Genomic DNA, 19,382 nt, shown 5'->3' on the forward strand with positions numbered 1-19,382 from the left:
TACTTTGAAAATGTAGTTTAAGAAAGAAAAAAAATATGGAACCAACTTTAAATACTAGTATCCGGAGGTTTATTAGTTTTAAAATTAGGATAAAATGAGCTAAAACTTCATTTAGGATAATATTTGTGATAATATAAACATAAAAGATTTCAATAAACTAAAAATTACAAAACAGAAGATAAACTTCTGACTTCAAAAGTTATTCTTCCATTCTCTTCCTGCTCCAACCAAACATGCTAGGGCGCTGCAGTACTGACTCAGGTCTGTTCTCTGGATAGAAAAGAACACCCAGAAAACCTACTCTAACTCGACTGTCTGTTATATAGGCTTTCTATAGCAGAGTGCTGATAAGTGGTTGTCAATGGATAAAGTAAAAGGACTTGGAATAAGAGCTCTGTATCTGCCTGTTCCCAAGTCCTGCGCCCCACCAACTAGCCCACAGAGAATGCTGCTTCTGTAGACAACGGATTAAATTACACAGATTTACCCTGAGAGACAGCGGAGTCACCTAACAATGTAAAGAAAACTCACTTAGTGCTACAAACTGGCTTACACTTACTCTTCCAGGAAATTTGAATTTTGCTTTGTCAAAATTAATTTTCCTTATTTTCTCTAGAAAACTGTCACAAAGGGCTATGAAGAGCAGACTAAATATACATAAATTAGGTGTCATCACCATATCTACATAAGCTTATTAAAGTTCATGTGGGTTAAGATATAAATTATATTTCCAAGGCCCGTTCCTTTGAGCCCATACATACAGAATCAGCAACATACAGTGGGCTTGACGTGAATTAGCTAAATGTTGGGTCTGATAAGGGCTACCTACTTCCCCAGCAGCAACTCAGTTATAACAGGACCTTATTGTCAGTGATTTTATATTAATTACTTAGGTTAGCAGTTCTACTTACAATATGAAGCTGTCATAGCTATTTAGGGCTTTTGTCCAGGAATTTTATGTCAGAATTTTTCTGAGTGGCAATTTTATTTTTACATAAAGTTTGAATGTACTGTGTTCCCGCAATGATACTAAATTAATGAAGCTGACTTCATGGGAAAGACCTGGTTCCAATTTTCCTAATGAGATGCACACATAGTTTAGTACAGATGAGTATGTACAATTATAGGGTTAGGGGCAATAGGAATGTACATAGCATTCTGTAGTTAACACTACTGACATCTACAAATGCTCAAGGAATAACTTTAGCAAACATGTTTTAAGCCCCTGCCATGTGGAAAGTATAGAGGTAATGGTTTTGAGGAATATAAAAATTAGACACATCTACATGTACAAAGTAACCATAATAAAGGCAGAACGTGTATGAAATAGCTAAAATACATAAAAGGCATACGTTGTTGTGATGGTTAATGTTATGTGGCAACTTGGCTAGACCATGATTTCCAGTGTTGGAAAACTGTCCTCCATTTTGTGATCTGATGCAATTGTCCTCCATTTTGTGGTACTGTGAAATTCTCCTGTTTTATGTTGTAGATCCTAAACATCTATATGTTAATAAGGCAGGGTTAGTGTGGGGAGTATCTTGAGTCACACCCCTACTAAAGGGTGTGACTCAAGTCACAGCCTTACTTAAGGCATAGTCTTACACAAGTCACTACCTTACTCAAGTATCCGATGTAAGGGGAATTTCCTCGAGGGTATGATTTGCATGCAATATATACAGATTATGGCAAAGCTCTCTCTAGCTCTGGATCCTGCATCTGGCTCATCATCATCTGACCTCCAGTTCTGGGGACTTGAGCCAGCAGCCTACCATCTGACCTGATTCGCCAGCCCCTGCAGCCCTGTGGGCCAGTAGCCTGTCATCTAACCTGCTGATCTGAGTTCCTCAGCCCCTGCAATCACATAAGTCAGGAGGAGTCTCCAGCACAACACGTGCCCCATGAATTTGGGGCTTGCCAGCTCCACAACTGTATGAGCCGTTTCCTTAAGATAAGTCTTGTGTATATATACACACGTTGAACATCGACCAATATTTTTTGGTATAATAACTGTATTCCTTCCATCTTCAACCATTTCAAGAGGTGGCATATGATCAGGAACCAATGGTACTGAAGGAAGAAGTCCAAGCTGCACTGAAGGCATTGGCAAAAAACAAGGCTCCAGGAATTGACGGAGTATCAGCTGAGATGTTTCAACAATACAGATGCAGGACTGGAAGTGCTCGCTCATCTATGCCAAGAAATTTGGAAGACAGCTACCTGGCCAAATGACTGGAAGAGATCCGTATTTATACCTATTCCCAAGAAAGGTGATCCAACCAAAGACAGAAATTTTCAAACAATATCATTAATATCACACGCAAGCAAAATCTTGTTGAAGATCATTCAAAAGTGGCTGCAGCAGTATATGGACAGGGAACTGCCAGAAATTTAGGCCAGATTACAAAGAAGACGTGGAACCAGGAATATAATTGCTGATGTCAGATGGATCCTGGCTGAAAGCAGAGAATACCAGAAGGATGTTTACCTGTGTTTTATTGACTATGCTAAGGCATTCAGCTGTGTGGATCATAACAAATCATGGATAACATTGCAAAGAATGGGAATTCCAGAACACTTAATTGTGCTCACGAGGAACCTGTACATAGATCAAGAGGCAGCTATTCGAACAGAACAGGGGATACTGCATGGTTTAAAGTCAGGAAAGGTGGGCGTCAGCGTTGTATCCTTTTATCATACCTATTCAATCTGTGTCCTGAGCAAATAATCTGAGAAGCTGGACTATATGAAGAAGAACGGGGCATCAGGATTGGAGGAAGGCTCCTTAACAACCTGCATTATGCAGATGACACAACCTTGCTTGCTGAAAGTGAAGAGGACTTGAAGCACTTACTGATGAAGATCAAAGACCACAACCTTCAGTACGGATTACACCTCAACACAGAGGAAACAAAAATCCTCACAACTGGACCAATAAGCAACATCCTGTGAAGTGGAGAAAAGATTGAAGTTGTCAAGGATTTCATTTTACTTGGATCTACAACCAACAGCCATGGAAGCAGCAGTCAAGAAATCAAAAGACACATTGCATTGAGTAAATCTGCTGCATAAATAAATAAAGACCTCTTTAAAGTATTGAAAAGCAAAGATGTCATCTTGAAGACTAAGGTGCGCCTGACCCAAGCCGTGGTATTTTCAATCACATCATATGCATGTGAAAGCTGGACAATGAATAAGGAAGACTGAAGAAGAACTGACGCCTTTGAACTGTGGTGTTGGCAAAGAATATTGAGTATACCATGGACTGCCAAAAGGACGAACAAATCTGTTTTGGAAGAAGTACAACCAGAATCCTCCTTAGAATCAAGGATGGCAAGACGGCATCTTACATACTTTGGACATGTTGTCAGAAGGCATCAGTCCCTAGAGAAGGACATCATGCTTGGTAAAGTACAGGGTCAGTGGAAAAGAGGAAGACCCTCAACGAGATGGACTGACACAGTGGCTGCAACAATGGGCTCAAGCATAACAACAATTGTGAGATGGTACAAGACCAGGCAGTGTTTCGTTCTGTGGTGCATAGGGTCGCTATGAGTCAGAGCCGACTCAACAGCACTTAACAACAACATATATATACGTGTGTGTGTGATTGTTACGGTTGTACATCAACTTGACTGGGCCATGATTCTCAGTGGTTTGGCAGTTATGATGTAATCTGGCAATCAGACAATGATGTGATCACCTCCACGGTGAGATTTGATATAACATGATCACCTCCATGATGGGATCTGCTGGGAATAGCCAATCACTTGAAGGGGAGTTTCCTTGGAGGTGTGGCCTGCATCCAACATAGGTGGACTTTCTGGCAAGGCTTGTGGCCTTTTGCTTGTTCTGGATCCTGCAGCTGGCTCCTGTTCGTGTGACCTCCAGTTCTTGCGATTTGAGCTACCACTTTCCCTGCTGTCTTGCCTGGCGATCTTGGGTTCACCATCCCCTATGGCTGTGTGAGTCAGGGAAATCCTCTAGCCTTACCCACATTCTTGGGATGTTCCAGCTTCTATAACCATGTGAGCCATTTCCTTAATATAAATCTCTCTCTCTATATATACACATATTTATACATTTTACTGGTTTTGCCTCTCTAGAGAACTCAGCCTAAGACCGTTGTGTAAAGGAGCAAGTTCAGTAGAAACTCCACCCGGGGTATTACCAAAAGCTTTATAGACGAGATGACAGAAAGCAGACTGAGTGAACTTATCACAGTGAAGCAGGGAGGCTAACACACAAGCCTATGGACTTCACGTGACTGAAGTAAAGGGTGCATGGAAGAGTAAAATGAGCAAGACAACATGAAAGCAGGTGACGGCCCCGTTACAAGGGGCCCCCAGTTCCTCATATAAAATGTTTGAAGTTAGACGGCGTATAAAGCTGATGCCTCCTGTGAGGCCACAAGAGGATAATTCAATATATTTTTAAAGAAAAACACATCATAATGTACATAAAATACAGTAATCATACATGTCACCAAAAATGTCGTGGGCATGCATGAATTCATTTTGGAGATATTCATGTCTGAAGTAACAAACTATATAAAATTTTAAATGTTCCTTATTTAAAACCACTTTTCTAATATTGAAAATACTGTAGACAAAATTAAGTAGTTCTAGATAAGTCCCTGAATTTGGTAAAGATTAGGTTGTACAAAGATTTTTTTTCAGTAGAAATTACCAATTAAATGGATAAAAAATAATTCAATCAGAAAAGGCGGGTCTGTTCTGAAGTCTTGAATAGCTGTTGTGTGAGAGAATACAGTGGGACAAGGAACAGTTAACTAGGAAGGATCTACTGAATCTTCTAAATAGTCTCCTGAGTACTAAGAGTTTGAACATAGTCTAATTTAGATTACTCAAAATTATCAAAGTTTTAATACAGTATCAACTGACTATGCATGTTCTTTTCCAAAAGAAGTCACGGATTTAAAATTGTATTTCTGGTTAGGTAAAGATGACACACACCACTAATATTTTCAAAACAGTCCTTAGCTGGTTACCTCTGTTGGTAAATAGATGCTTCTAATGAAGTTAAGGGGTAGTGAATCAGGAGTACGCTTTTGTAATGAAGGGCAGCCGTATTTTTATGATATAATAATTGACCTAACAGCAACTGATAGCAACAATAATGTTGGTATTATTATAATCGCTGTATGCAATTGATAAAAGTGTACTCCTGTTTTAGTAAAAGCATGTGAATTTGGTGTCCTTTACCTAATTCAGTGTATAATTATGTCACAGTTAGAAATATGTAAGTTAGCATAAATGGTAATAAAACTATTTCAAAAAATAGACAGAAAGGTAATCAAATGAAGTCTTCCGCTTAGTTATTTCTGATCTTGCACAAGTAAAAAAAGAATGACAGATTGTCTTTTTCTAATTTAAATTCTGAATTCCTAAGGACTTCCTATGGGCACTCTCAAAACCTGAATAAAATTGAAGATTTATGAAATTTTAATAATATACGTATAGTTTTTCTCAAAGCATTTATAATGTGTTAGGAACAGCATTTTTAATTAACGTGAATGTTCATTATTCTCATTGAAGGCTATTTCAAAGCTAAGGACACAAATCTCAAGGGTCTTAGGATTCCTCACAGCTGCTGAGAACCTGAAGCCCCCACATGTATGATAATTTAACAAGGGCCAAAAGCGCCCTGTGAGAAACAGACACTGGTAACATGTACCACTAAATGTATTTCATGTATCTAAATAGCCCCAATGACTTAAAATAAAGCATCATAGATTTGCTTAAAAATTATGGACAGGGTAGTTTGGCACAGATAAATTAAGCTTCCTCGACTGAGTATTTCGGAAGATGGAAAAGAATAACTTCTAAAGTTGCCAAAATCTGTCATTTTTAAAGGCATGTATAAAATGTATTCTTTCGAAGAAGTCTAAAAGTTGAAAACAATTTTTCTTGGTTTATGGGTTAAATGTAAGATATTCCTACCTTTTGACGTTTAAAGTCATTATACTTATCATTGGTCTGCTTTTTGGTCCACCTGGTGGATGAAAAATCTTATCAATTTTGCCGGAAATCTGTCTTGGCATTTTAATCACATACGGGTCAGCAGAGTGTGAAGGAAAAGGGTCAAATGTTCCTGCCTTCATTCCACCAGCCTACAAATAAAAACAAAACAATTTAATGTGGTTTTGTAAAATGCTTGTACAAAGTTATATTTTGAAAAAGTTATTACATATTTTTGTATTTTTTATGGAGCTGGTTTTACATTTAGAGACAGTTATCTGTACCGTTTAATTCAAATACCAGCAAAGAGTCTCCCTACCACCAATTCTGTGGGGTTAACAGAACTCTGAAAGTTCTCTATTAAAATACAAATATGTATACAAAGGCAATATTCCAAACTACTGCCATGCTTTAATATTTTAGAGACGGTTTATCAGATCAGTCATCACCTGGATAGGGGGTGGGCTTATTAATGAGCGAATGAAACGTAGAGGTCAGATATGCTTTGATGAGGAAGGGAGTTAGGGCTCAGAACCAAAGGGTGGGAAAAGAGACCAAGGATAAAGTTTGCCAAACAGAAGCCTAGGGCAACATGAGTTTACAGGATGCCAGTCAATGATGGGGAAGACAAAAAAAAAAAAAAAAAGGTGAGAGGAAAATATGATCTACTTTATACTTTGCTTATAGTCTACTAAAAGAAATCAAAATATTTTACAACCTATAGACAAAATGGAAACCCTAGGGCGTAGTGGTTAAGTGCTACAGCTGCTAACCAAAAGGTCAGCAGTTCGAATCCACCAGATGCTCCTTCTACTCTGTCCTATAGGGTCGCTATGAGTCGGAATCGACTCGACGACAACTGGTTTGATTTTTTTGTTTGTTTATACACAAAACAGACAAATATTTGCCTTGACTTTTTAAACTGATTTGACAGGATTTTTATCTTCATATTATACACAGTCACCAAGAAAAGTCTATGGCATCCTAATAGCCCATTTAATTAGGCATCCTTTCTCTCATTGTGTCTAAGTCAAGTACACACAAAGGTTTAATTCATTTGTAAGACATGGTTGTAATTTTTCAAGGTTTTCCAAATTGAGGACACACGGATTATTTTGAAGAGCAACAAATAAAAAGAAAACTTAAGAAAAGTAAAATTAATTAAAGTAAAAGCAAATGTATTAACTAAAAATAGAAAAATAAATATAGTAAATAAACCCACCAGATGATGCTTTAAAAAATAGATAAATTTACATTAGCATTAAGAGTGGCAAAGAAGTGGTGGAATATCAAAATAAATACAAAATAATATTTTTGCAAACCTCTATGTTAATAAACTTGAAAACCTGAATGAAATGAATGGCTTTTTAAGAAAATATAAATGATGAAAATTGATTCAAGAAGAGATAGAAAACCTAAAAAGAGACACAATGCCAGAAATTGAGAAAGTTGACAAAGAACTATCCCCAAATTAGAGCTAAGTTCAGAACACTTCCTAGGAGAATTCACTCCAGGTTTCATAGAATAGATAATTCTAGTTATTTTAACTCATAAAATCAAACCAAACCCACTGCCGTCGAGTCGATTCCGACTCATAACAACCCCATAACTGTTACAGAACACAGAAAAAGAAGAAAAGCACCCCAATTCTTTTAAGATGCCAGTATCCACTTATATCAAATTAGGACAAGACATACCAAAAAAAAGGTATGAGAGCAATCCTACTTAAAATTATTGCTGCAAAAATACTTACAACATACTAGCAAATAATATACAGAACTACATTTAAAGATTAAGGCAACATGGCCAAATGGGGTTCATTGCAGTAAATCTGTTGTTATGCACCTTACAGATCAAGGGGATACTGCGTGGTTTAAGGTCAGGAAAGGTGTGCACCAGGGTTGTATCCTTTCACCATACCTATTCAATCTGTACGCTCAGCAAATAATCCGAGAAGCTGGACTATATGAAGAAGAACGGGGCATCAGGATTGCAGGAAGACTCACTAACAATCTGCATTATGCACACAACCTTGTTTGCTGAAAGCAAAGAGGACTTGAAGCACTTACTGATGAAGGTCAAAGACTACAGCCTTCAGTATGGATTACACCTTAATATGAAGAAAAAAAAAATCCTCACAACTAGACCAACAAGCAACATCATGATAAACAGAGAAAAGACTGAAGTTGTTGAGGATTTCATTTTACTTGGATCCACAATCAAGACCCATGGAAGCAGTGGTCAAGAAATCAAAAGACGCATTGCATTGGGTAAATCTGCTCTTTAAAGTGTTGAAAAGCAAAGATGTCACCTTGAGGACTAAGGTGCACCTGACCTAAGCCATGGTATTTTTAATCACATCATATGCATGTGAAATCTGGACAATGAATAAGGAAGACCTGAGAAGAACTGAAGCCTTTGAATTGTGGTGTTGGCAAATAATATTAAATACACTGTGGACTGCCAAAAGAACAAACAAATCTGTCTTGGGAGAAGTACAACCAGAATGCTCCGTACAAGCAAGAATGGCGAGACTGCGTCTTACATACTTTGGACATGTTATCAGGAGGGACCAGTCCCTGGAGAAGGACATCATGCTCGGTAAAGTAGAGGGTCGGCGAAGACAAGGAAGACCCTCAATAAAATGGATTGACACAGTGGCTGCAACAATGGGGTCAAACATAACAAGGACTGTGAGGATGGTTCAGGACCCGGCAGTGTTTTGATAGGGTCACTACAAGTCAGAACCAACTCCATGGCACCTAACAATGACCTTAACAACAATGCTGCAAATACATACACAATATTGCACACAGCAGACACAGTCATGAAAACTTCCTAGCCATAACCATACATCTCCTGGCACTGAGATACTGGGCTGGAGCGCTAGGGACCATAGTCTCACGGACATCTAGGTCAATTGGCATATCATATTTATATAGATGGTGTTCTATATCCTACTTTGGTGAGTAGCGAATGTCGTCTTAAAAGCTTGCAAGCGGCCATCTAAGATATAACAATTGGTCTCTTCCCATGTGGAGCAAAGAAGAGTGATGAAAACCAAAGACTCAAGGCAACTATTGATCCAAAGAACTAATGGACCACATGAACCTCAGCCTCCACTAGCCTGAGACCAGAAGTACTAGATGATGCCCAGCCACTACTACCAACCCCTCTGACCAGGACCACAATAGTAGGCCATGGACAGAGTGGGAGAGAGATGTAGAACAAAATTCAAACACACAAGTAAGACCAGGCTTACTAGTCTGATAGATACTGATGGAACCCCCGAGACTATGGCTCTTAGACACCCTTCAAACGTGGAACTAAAATCACTCCCAGAGATCATACTATAGCCACATAATAGACAGGCCTATCAAATGACCAGTGACACCAGTGAGGAATGTACACCTCAGAACAATCAACTATATGAGACCTACAGGGCAGCATGTGCTCAAAAGCAAAGTTCAGAAGGAAGGTAAGGGCAGAAGCACTAGGTGAATGGACTTGGGGAACCCAGGGAGGAAGTGGGGAGAGTGCTGACATGCTCAGGGGTTTGCATCCAATGTCGTGAAACAGGCTGTGTATAAATTGCTGATTGGGAAGCTAATTTGCCCTGTAAACTTTTGCCTAAACCACAATAAAATCTTCAAAAATGAAAAAAAAAGAACAGGCAATTCATGGGGGCAGAGGGAGTCAGAAGCAATTCTATTTTTATTCACACTTGTCAACTTCTGCAGAAGGAGATACTGAATTTTAATAGCCATTTCCAGAGCTAAATGGTGTTTGACTTTTTCTGGTTACGGGAAAAACTAGGCCTAGGATTTCGACAGGCACTTCAAGAATTTATTGGAAACTGAAGCACATTTGAAGTGATGAATAATTACTTCATCGCAAGAGCTTCGTTACCCTCTATATCAGCCAAGCTTTCTGACTTTACATTATTTTGAAAAAATGGGTTTCATGGGGGGAGCCAAGATGGTGGGATAGACAGACGCTTCTGTGGAGCGCTCTTTACAACAAAGACCCGAAAAAACAAGTGAAACGAGTATATTTCTGACAAACTGGGAGCCCCGAGCATTAAAGGCAAGCTTAGACAACAACTGAGGGGCAGGGGGAGGAAGAGACCGTTCAGAAGAGAAGAGGTGTTACCAGACATGAATCGAGGGGAGCCCTCAGGCACCATTCCCGGAGCGGCGGCGGCGGCAGGCTGGCACTAGCGTTCGGCCAGTTTCCTCAGGGAGAAGCACCCAGCCACACAGCCCACTCACACCTCCGGGACCTGAGGAGAACACAGTTTCCTCAGGGAGAAGCAGCAGACACACAGCCCACTCACACCTCCAGAACCTGAGGAGAAGGGCAATCTCGGCAAAAGCTAAGTACTTGCGGATATTTTACCACGCCCCCCCCCACCCCCCCAGCCAGCTTCAGTGGCTGAATCCCTAGGCCTGAGATAGACCCTGGAGAGCACCTGGAGCCGTCCTCCCAGCCTTGGGGAGGGAAAAAATTTCCAACTGGGGGAAAAGATAATTTGCTAGCTCCATTAACCGGGGGAGGCCAGGACAGAAGCAGCTCCTGTCCAGGCATAAACTGTCTGTGGACCTTGAACACCTTTCCCTTCTGCATGGACCTGTGTGGGCCTATTTCAGGAGAAAGGGCCCTTGTTGGCAAACTCCAACCATTCCAGCTGTGCAGTGGAGAGGTGGGTGTTTGACATTTGACATTGCTTTGCCTATTAAATAAGGTCCTCACCTACCCACATCAGGAACCTAAGGACTGGTAGCTCCACTCAGGTCACCCAGCCACCCGTGACAGGGGTCCAAAGATAACTGGTACCTCCCAGTCCTTACAACCCAAAACTTTGGGTGCCCATGGTCCCTCTGCAGAATCCACCCACCAGCACGCTCTAGGGAACACAGACGCATTTTCCTCAGAGACACTTGTGGGTTGGCTCTCAGCCCTCTGCCTTGTTCAGAGTGTGATCCCTCTGCTGCAATCAGATACCAGTATATACGCCAATCACCACTGCCCCTCTTAGACTGTAGGACAGAGCCTGTACTACACACTTGATATCAGCTACCTGGAAACCTGAGCTGAATTCATACAAGAAAACTGAATGGACTGCTAGACTGATATACCTGGTAACAGCTCTAGCCAGCTGGGGACAGGACACCAGAGCTCCAAAGGTGAAAATAATCAAGAAAGCTCACTCAAGCAACCCATAGGGGTTTACCAAAACAAAACAAAGCAAGCAGCTACGACACAGTAAGCAAGCATAAACTAATACAATAACTTATAGATGGCTCGGAGACAACAGTCAATATCAAGTCACATAAAGAAACAGGCCATGATCACCTCAACAGGCTTTCAAAACAAAGAATCCAGAGATCTTCTAGATGAAAGTGCATTCCTGGAATTACCAGACGCAGAATACTAAAGTTTAATATACAGAACCCTTCAAGACATCAGGAAGGAAATGAGGCAATACGCAGAATGAGCCAAGGAACACACAGATAAAGCAACTGAAGAAATCAGAAAGATTATTCAGGAACATAATGAAAAGTTTAACAAGCTGGAAAAATCCATAGACAGGCAGCAATCAGAAATTCAGAAGATTAACAATAAAATTACAGAATTAGACAACTCAATACAAAGTCAGAGGAGCAGAATTGAGCAAGTAGAAGTTAGAATTTCTGAACTCGAAGATAAATCACTTGGCACTAATATATTTGAAGAAAAATCAGATAAAAGAATTTTAAAAAATGAAGAAACCTTAAGAATCATGTGGGACTCTATCAAGAGAAATAACCTACAAGTGATTGGAGTACCAGAACAGGGAAGGATCACAGAAAATACAGAGAAAATTGTTGAGGATTTGTTGGCAGAAAACTTTCCTGATACTGTGAAAGATGAGAAGATACCTATCCAAGATGCTCATCGAACTCCACATAAGGTAGATCTCAAAAGAAAGTCACCAAGACATATTATAATCAAACTTGCCAAAACCAAAGATAAAGAGAGAATTATAAGAGCAGCGAGGGATAAACGAAAAGTCACCTACGAAGGAAAGCCAATAAGAATAAGCTCGGTCTACTCCGCAGAAACCACGCAGGCAAGAAGGCAATGGGATGACATATTTAAAAAATTGAAGGAAAAAAATTGCCTGCCAAGAATCATATATCCACCAAAACTGTCTCTTAAATATGAAGGTGAAATTAAGACATTTCCAGATAAACACAAGTTTAAGGAATTTGTAAAAACCAAACCAAAACTACAAGAAATACTAAAGGGAGTTCTTTGGTTAGAAAATCAATAATATCAGGTATCAGCCCAAGACTAGAACACTGGGCAGAGCAACCAGAAGTCAACCCAGAGAAGGAAATCCAAAAAAACAAACAAGATTATAGGAAAAAAAAAAAAAAAGCCCCAAACAGGGTAACAGCGATGTTATTATACAAAAGAAGACAACATTAAAATAATAAAGAGGGACTAAGAAATGTAACCATACACCTTCCATATGGCGAGGAAGATACGGCAATACAAAGAAATAAAAGTTAGTTTTAAATTTAGAAATATAGGGGTAAATAATAAGGTAACCATGAAGGAGACAAACTATCCTACTCATCAAAATAAAATACAAGGGAAAAATACAGACTCAGCAGAAACAAAATCAACAACAACAAATATGAGGAAAGGACAATATGTAAAGAAAATCTGCTCAACATATAAAATCAAGTGGGAAAAAGAAACTGTCAACAATGCACAAAAAAAGACATCAAAATGATAGCACTAAATTCACACCTATCCATGATTACCCTGAATGTAAATGGACTAAATGCACCAATAAAGGGACAGAGAGTGGCACAATGGATTAAAAAACAAGATCCATCTATATGCTGCCTACAAGAGACACACCTTAGACTTAAAGACACAAACAAATTAAAACTCAAAGGATAGAAAAAAATATATCAAGCAAACAACAATCAAAAAAGAGCAGGAGTGTCAATATTAAGTTCTGACAAAATAGACTTTAAAGTTAAATCCATCAGAAAGGATAAGGAAGGACACTATATAATGATTAAAGGGACAATAAACCAAGAAGATATAACCGTATTAAATATTTATGCACCCAATGACAGGGCTGCAAGATACGTAAAACAAACCCTATCAGCACTGAAAAGTGAGATAGACAGCTCCACAATAATAGTAGGAGACTTCAACACACCACTTTCGGTGAAGGACAGGACATCCAGAAAGAAGCTCAATAAAGACATGGAAGATCTAAATGCCACAATCAACCAACTTGACCTCCTAGGCATATACAGAACACTCCACACAATGGCAACCAAGTATACTTTCTTTTCTAGTGCACATGGAACATCGTCTAGAATAGACCACATATTAGGCCATAAAGCAAGCCTTAGCAGAATCCAAAACATTGAAATATTACAAAGCATCTTCTCTGACCATAAGGTCATAAAAGTAGAAATCAACAACAGAAAAAGCAGAGAAAAGAAAACAAACACTTGGAAACTGAACAATACCCTGCTCAAAAAAGACTGGATTATAGAAGACATTAAGGATGGAATAAAGAAGTTCATAGAATCCAATGAGAATGAAAACACTTCCTATCAGAACCTTTGGGACTCAGCAAAAGCGGTGCTCAGAGGCCAATTTATATCAATAAATGCACACATCCAAAAAGAAGAAAGGGCCAAAAATCAAAGAATTATCCCTACAACTTGAACAAATAGAAAGAGAGCAACAAAAGAAACCCACAGGCACCAGAAGAAAACAAATAATAAAAATTAGAGCTGAACTAAATGAATTAGAGAACAGAAAAACAATTGAAAGAATTAACAAGACCAAAAGCTGGTTTTTTGAAAAACTCAACAAAATTCATAAACCACTGGCCAAACTGACAAAAGAAAAACAGGAGAGGAAGCAAATAACCCAGATAAGAAATGAGATGGGTGATATTACAACAGACCCAACTGAAATTAAAAGAATCATATCCGATTACTATGAAAAACTATACTCAAATAAATTTGAAAACCTAGAAGAAATGGAAGAATTCCTGGAAACATACTACCTACCTAAACTAACACAAACAGAGGTAGAACAACTAAATAGACCCATAACAAAAGAAGAGATTGAAAAGGTAATTGAAAAACTCCCAACAAAAAAAGGCCCTGGCCTGGACGCTTCACTGCAGGGTTCTACCAAACTTTCAGAGAAGAGTTAACACCACTACTACTAAAGGTATTTCAGAGCACAGAAAATGACGGAATACTACCAAACTCATTCTATGAAGCCACCATATCCCTGGTACCAAAACCAGGTAAAGACACCACAAAAAAGAAAATTATAGACCTATATTATCCCTCATGAATGTAGGCACAAAAATCCTCAACAAAATTCTAGCCAATAGAATTCCACAACATATCAAAAAAATAATTTACCACGACCAAGTGGGATTCATACCACGTAAGCAGGGATGGTTCAACATTAGAAAAACAATGTAATTCACCACATAAATAAAACAAATGACAAGAATCACATGATTTTATCAATTGATGCAGAAAAGGCATTTGACAAAGTTCAACACTCATTCATGATAAAAACTCTCAGCAAAATAGGAATAGAAGGAAAATTCCTCAACATAATAAAGGGCATTTACACAAAGCCAACAGCCAACATCACCCTAAATGGAGAGAGCCTGAAAGCATTCCCATTGAGATCGGGAACCAGACAAGGATACCCTTTATCACCACTCTTATTCAACATTGTGCTGGAAGTCCTAGCCAGAGCAATAAGGCTAGATAAAGAAATAAAGGCATCCAGATTGGCAAGGAAGAAGTCAAAGTATCTCTATTTGCAGGTGACATGATCTTATACACAGAAAACCCTAAGGAATCCTCCAGAAAACTACTGAAACTAATAGAAGAGTTCAGCAGTGTATCGGGATAAAAGATAAACATACAAAAACCAGTTGGATTCCTCTACACCAACAAAAAGAACATCGAACAGGAAATCACCAAATCAATGCCATTTACCGTAGCCCCCAAGAAGATAAAATACTTAGGAGTAAATCTTACCAGAGATGTAAAAGACTTAGTACACTTCTGCAAGAAACCAAAAGAGACTTACACAAGTGGAGGAACATACCTTCCTCGTGGATAGGAAGACTTAACATTATAAAAGTGTCTATTCTACCAAGACTGATCTATACATTTAATGCAATTCCAGTCCAAATCCCAACGACATTCTTTAATGAGATGGAGAAACAAATCACCAACTTCATATGGAAGGGAAAGGGGCCCCAAATAAACAAGGCATTACTGAAAAAGAAGAACAAAGTGGAAGGCCTTACTCTACCTGATTTTAGAACCTATTATACCGCCACAGTAGTCAAAACAGCCTGGTACTGGTACAATAACAGATACATGGACCAGTGGAACAGAATTGAGAATCCAGACATAAATCCATCCACATATGAGCAGTTGATATTTGACAAAGGCCCCAAAACAGTGAAATGGGGAAAAGGCAGTCTTTTTAACAAATGGTGCTGGCATAACTGGATATCCATCTGCAAAAAAAATGAAACAAGACCCATACCTCACTCCATGCACAAAAAACTAACTCAAAATGGATCAAAGACCTAAATATAAAATCTAAAACGATACGGATCATGGAAGAAAAAATAGGGACAACGTTAGGAGCCCTAATACATGGCATAAACAGTATACAAAACGTTATAAAGAATGTAGAGGAAAAACTAGATAACTGGGAGCTCCTAAAAATCAAACACTTATGCTCATCCAAAGACTTCACCAAAAGAGTAAAAAGACTACCTACAGACTGGGAAAAAGTTTTTAGCTATGACATTTCTGATCAGCACCTGATCTCTAAAATCTACATAATACTGCAAAAACTCAACTGCAAAAAGACAAATAACCCAATTAAAAAATGGGCAAAAGATATGAATAGACACTTCACTAAAGAAGACATTCAGGTAGCTAACAGATATATGAGGAAATGTTCGCGATCATTAGCCATTAGAGAAATGCAGATCAAAACTACAATGAGATTTCATCTCACTCCAACAAGACTGGCATTAATCCAAAAAACACAAAATAATAAATGTTGGAGAGGCTGTGGAGAGATTGGAACACTTCTACACTGCTGGTGGGAATGTAAAATGGTACAACCACTCTGGAAATCGATTTGGCGCTAGAAATAGAACTACCATACAATCCAGCAATCCCAGTCCTTGGAATATAACCTAGAGAAATAAGAGCCTTTACATGAACAGATATATGCACACCCATGTTTACTGCAGCACTGTTTACAACAGCAAAAAGATGGAAGCAACCAAGGTGCCCATCAACGGATGAATGGATGAATAAATTATGGTATATTCACACAATGGAATACTACGCATCGATAAAGAACAGTGAGGAACCTGTGAAACATTTCATAACATGGAGGAACCTGGAAGGCATTATGCTGAGTGAAATTAGTCAGTTACAAAAGGACAAATATTGTATAAGACCACTATTATAAGAACTTGAGAAATAATTTAAACTCAGAAGAAAACATTCTTTTGTGGTATGAGGGGGGGAGGGAGGAGGGGTGGGAGAGGGGCACCCACTAATTAGATAGTAGATAAGAACTACTTTAGGTGAACGGAAAGACAGCACACAATACAGGGGAGGTCAGCACAGTTGGACTAAACCAAAAGCAAAGAAGTTTCCTGAATAAACTGAATGCTTCAAAGGCCAGCATAGCAGGGGCAGCGGTCTGGGGACCATGGTTTCAGGGGACATCTAAGTCAATTGGCATAATAAAAATCCATTAACAAAACATTCTGCATCCCACTTTGAACAGTGGCGTCTGGGGTCTTAAACGCTAGCAAGCAGCCATCCAAGATGCATCAATTGGTCTCGACCCACCTGGATCAAAGGAGAATGAAGAACACCAAGGACACAAGGCGATTACGAGCCCAAGAGACAGAAAGGGCCACATGAACCAGAGGCTACATCATCCAGAGACCAGAAGAACTAGATGGTGCCCGGCTACAACCGATGACTGCCCTGACAGGGAACACAACAGAGAACCCCTGAGGGAGCAGGAGAGCAGTGGGATGCAGACCCCAAATTCTCATAAGACCAGACTTAATGGTCTGACTGGGACTGGAAGGACCCCACTGGTCATGGCCCCTAGACCCTCTGTTGGCCCAGGTCAGGAACCATTCCCGAAGCCAACTCTTCAGACATGGATTAGACTGGACAATGGGTTGGAGAGGGATGCTGGTGAGGAGTGAGCTTCTTGGATCATGTGGACACTTGAGACTATGTTGGCATCTCCTGCCTGGAGGGGAGATGAGAGGGTGGAGGGGGTTAGAAGCTGGCGAAATGGACACAAAAAGAGAGTGGAGGGAGAGAGCGGGCTGTCTCATTGGGGGAGAGTAATTGGGAGTGTGTAGCAAGGTGTATATGGGTTTTTGTGTGAGAGACTGACTTGATTTGTAAACTTTCACTTAAAGTGCAATAAAAATTATAAAAAAAAAAAATGGGTTTCATGTCTTAGCATCCATCCAAACAAAGTTTTAATATTTACATGGGCAATAAAATAATGTGACAGCAAGTGTCAGTATTCATTAAAATGCTAAACTTTTTTCATTCTAAAAATTTTAACCTACCTTTTTACCAGGAGAAGAGGGCTTAAAAGGGGTTGCAACTGATCCTCGCTTCTCTGCTTTTTTAATTGGTGGTAAAGGTTTATTAGAAAAATAAGGATTATTGTCAAAATATTCCTTTGGGTAAGAATTTAACTTGAAAGGTGACCCTTTAAGTAAATGACGGTGTGCTTCATTCTCTTTCTGTAAATTAAAGAGTTCAAAATTATTATACAGCATAAATTACTCAAATTGGAAGAAAAGTAATTTAGACCTAATCTTTTAAATTTTAATGCAAGCATCTAGATTCTTTAATACATACTGCTGTGTTCACTTTTTTGTTAACATTCCTTTGTTATATTCTGTTAACGTGATAGAAAATTTAAAAAAAAAAAAAAAAAAAAAAAACCCCACTGCCATCAAGTCGATTCTGACTCATAGCAATGCTACAGAAATTTATTTATCATCTGAAAAGATCTTTAATAATATATCCGGGCAATATGGTGTAGTAGAAAAAAGACTGGCTTGTAGTTCAAACCCTCATTCCTCCCTGTTTTCCTGCATTTCTCAGGGATTCTGGAAAAGCTACTTACTCTTTCAATGTCAGACTTTCTTCAGCTGTAACAAGGATGATACTATCTCCCTGTCAACGCTGTTGTGAAGATTAAATGAGATTATATTTAATCTCATGGTAGGTCCTCAATAAATATCAGTTTTTACTTCTAAGAATTAGGAGTACTTAATTTTTTTTTTATTTTTATAATACTTTTTACATTATGATATCAGTAGATACCTATGGTTCAATAAGAAGCCTTGTGGCGCAGTGGTTAAGCACTGGGTTGCTAACCCAAAGGTCGGTGGTTTGAACCCACCAGCTGCTCCACTGTAGAAAAGACCTGGCGATCTGCTCCCATGAAGATTATAGCCTAGGAAACCCTATGGGGCAGTTCTACTCTGCCCTAGAGGGCTGCTATGAGTCGGAATTAACTCGAGAGCACACAACAAGCCAGGTGTGGTGAATTACAGCAGGAGTTAAAAGCTCATCCCTGGAAAAGCTGAGAGGATCCACAGCAAGAGGTGGAGCTCTAATATCAAAAAGGGAAGTATTATCACAATCCGTAAACATCAGTCTGCCATTGCCCGAGTATTACAAATAGATAGAACAAAACAAAATATATTATATCTCTGTGTATGAAACAATGGTGGAAAAAATTCAAAACAGTATATTTTACCTTACTCGTTAGTTTTGGTTCATCGTAGAAATCAGCAGAGTGTGAAGGCTGTTTACCAATGGTAAGATTTGCATAGCTAAGGAAGGAAAATCAGTAATGGTGACTTCAGGGTTCAGAAATTTTCAACTTTATTTTCTAAGTTCAAAGCAAATGATATGAAAGTATGACAATATCTTACCCATATCCAGTTCCTTTCTTTCCTGGGTTTGTATATAAGTTCTTTCCAGGTGCTCGATATTTTTCTCTGGGTTTTAACTGTGCACTGAAGAACGGGACTGGGCCGCCTATTGTTCCGTAGTAGCTTCCAAATCCACACCTTAAATACAGTTTGTTGTTGTTGTTAATCATTAAAAAAAAGAGAGAGAATACATGCAACGACACGAACTTGCCTGACTTTAGAAAAGACAAACCAATTTTTTAGTTTTTAATCTAATTTTTATTTTCGCCATCTTTCAGTCACAAATTTTGAAATGAGATAATGTTTTCATT

General features: G+C 38.9%; 2 protein-coding genes across 9 annotated transcripts in view; one reads left to right on the plus strand and one right to left on the minus strand.

Annotated features, from left to right (window-relative positions):
* The window catches only part of CCDC110 (coiled-coil domain containing 110), a 41,695-nt gene that overhangs the window by 21,892 nt on the left and 421 nt on the right, over positions 1-19,382 (plus strand). For 2 of the 3 annotated variants that reach the window (XM_049866242.1, XM_049866243.1), the window contains one exon: positions 7,834-9,634. The exons of the other annotated variant lie outside the window; for it this stretch is intronic. In XM_049866242.1, the coding sequence (XP_049722199.1) occupies positions 7,834-8,024 (191 nt within the window). In that variant the 3' untranslated portion in view covers positions 8,025-9,634. Of the gene's footprint in view, positions 1-7,833; positions 9,635-19,382 lie in introns of those variants that run through there. 3 annotated transcript variants of the gene reach the window in all.
* The window catches only part of C22H4orf47 (chromosome 22 C4orf47 homolog), a 30,878-nt gene that overhangs the window by 3,077 nt on the left and 8,419 nt on the right, over positions 1-19,382 (minus strand). For 4 of the 6 annotated variants that reach the window (XM_049866262.1, XM_049866261.1, XM_049866259.1 and 1 more), the window contains exons 4-7: positions 19,072-19,209; positions 18,894-18,969; positions 17,686-17,865; positions 5,964-6,133 (exon numbers count right to left, since the gene is read on the minus strand). In XM_049866262.1, coding sequence (XP_049722219.1) covers positions 5,964-6,133; positions 17,686-17,865; positions 18,894-18,969; positions 19,072-19,209 — 564 coding nt within the window. Of the gene's footprint in view, positions 1-211; positions 1,504-5,963; positions 6,134-17,685; positions 17,866-18,893; positions 18,970-19,071; positions 19,210-19,382 lie in introns of those variants that run through there. The other 2 variants (XM_049866263.1, XM_049866264.1) reach the window with 2 other exon arrangements.

Source organism: Elephas maximus, chromosome 22, assembly GCF_024166365.1.
Source record: "Elephas maximus indicus isolate mEleMax1 chromosome 22, mEleMax1 primary haplotype, whole genome shotgun sequence".
NCBI lineage: Eukaryota > Metazoa > Chordata > Mammalia > Proboscidea > Elephantidae > Elephas > Elephas maximus.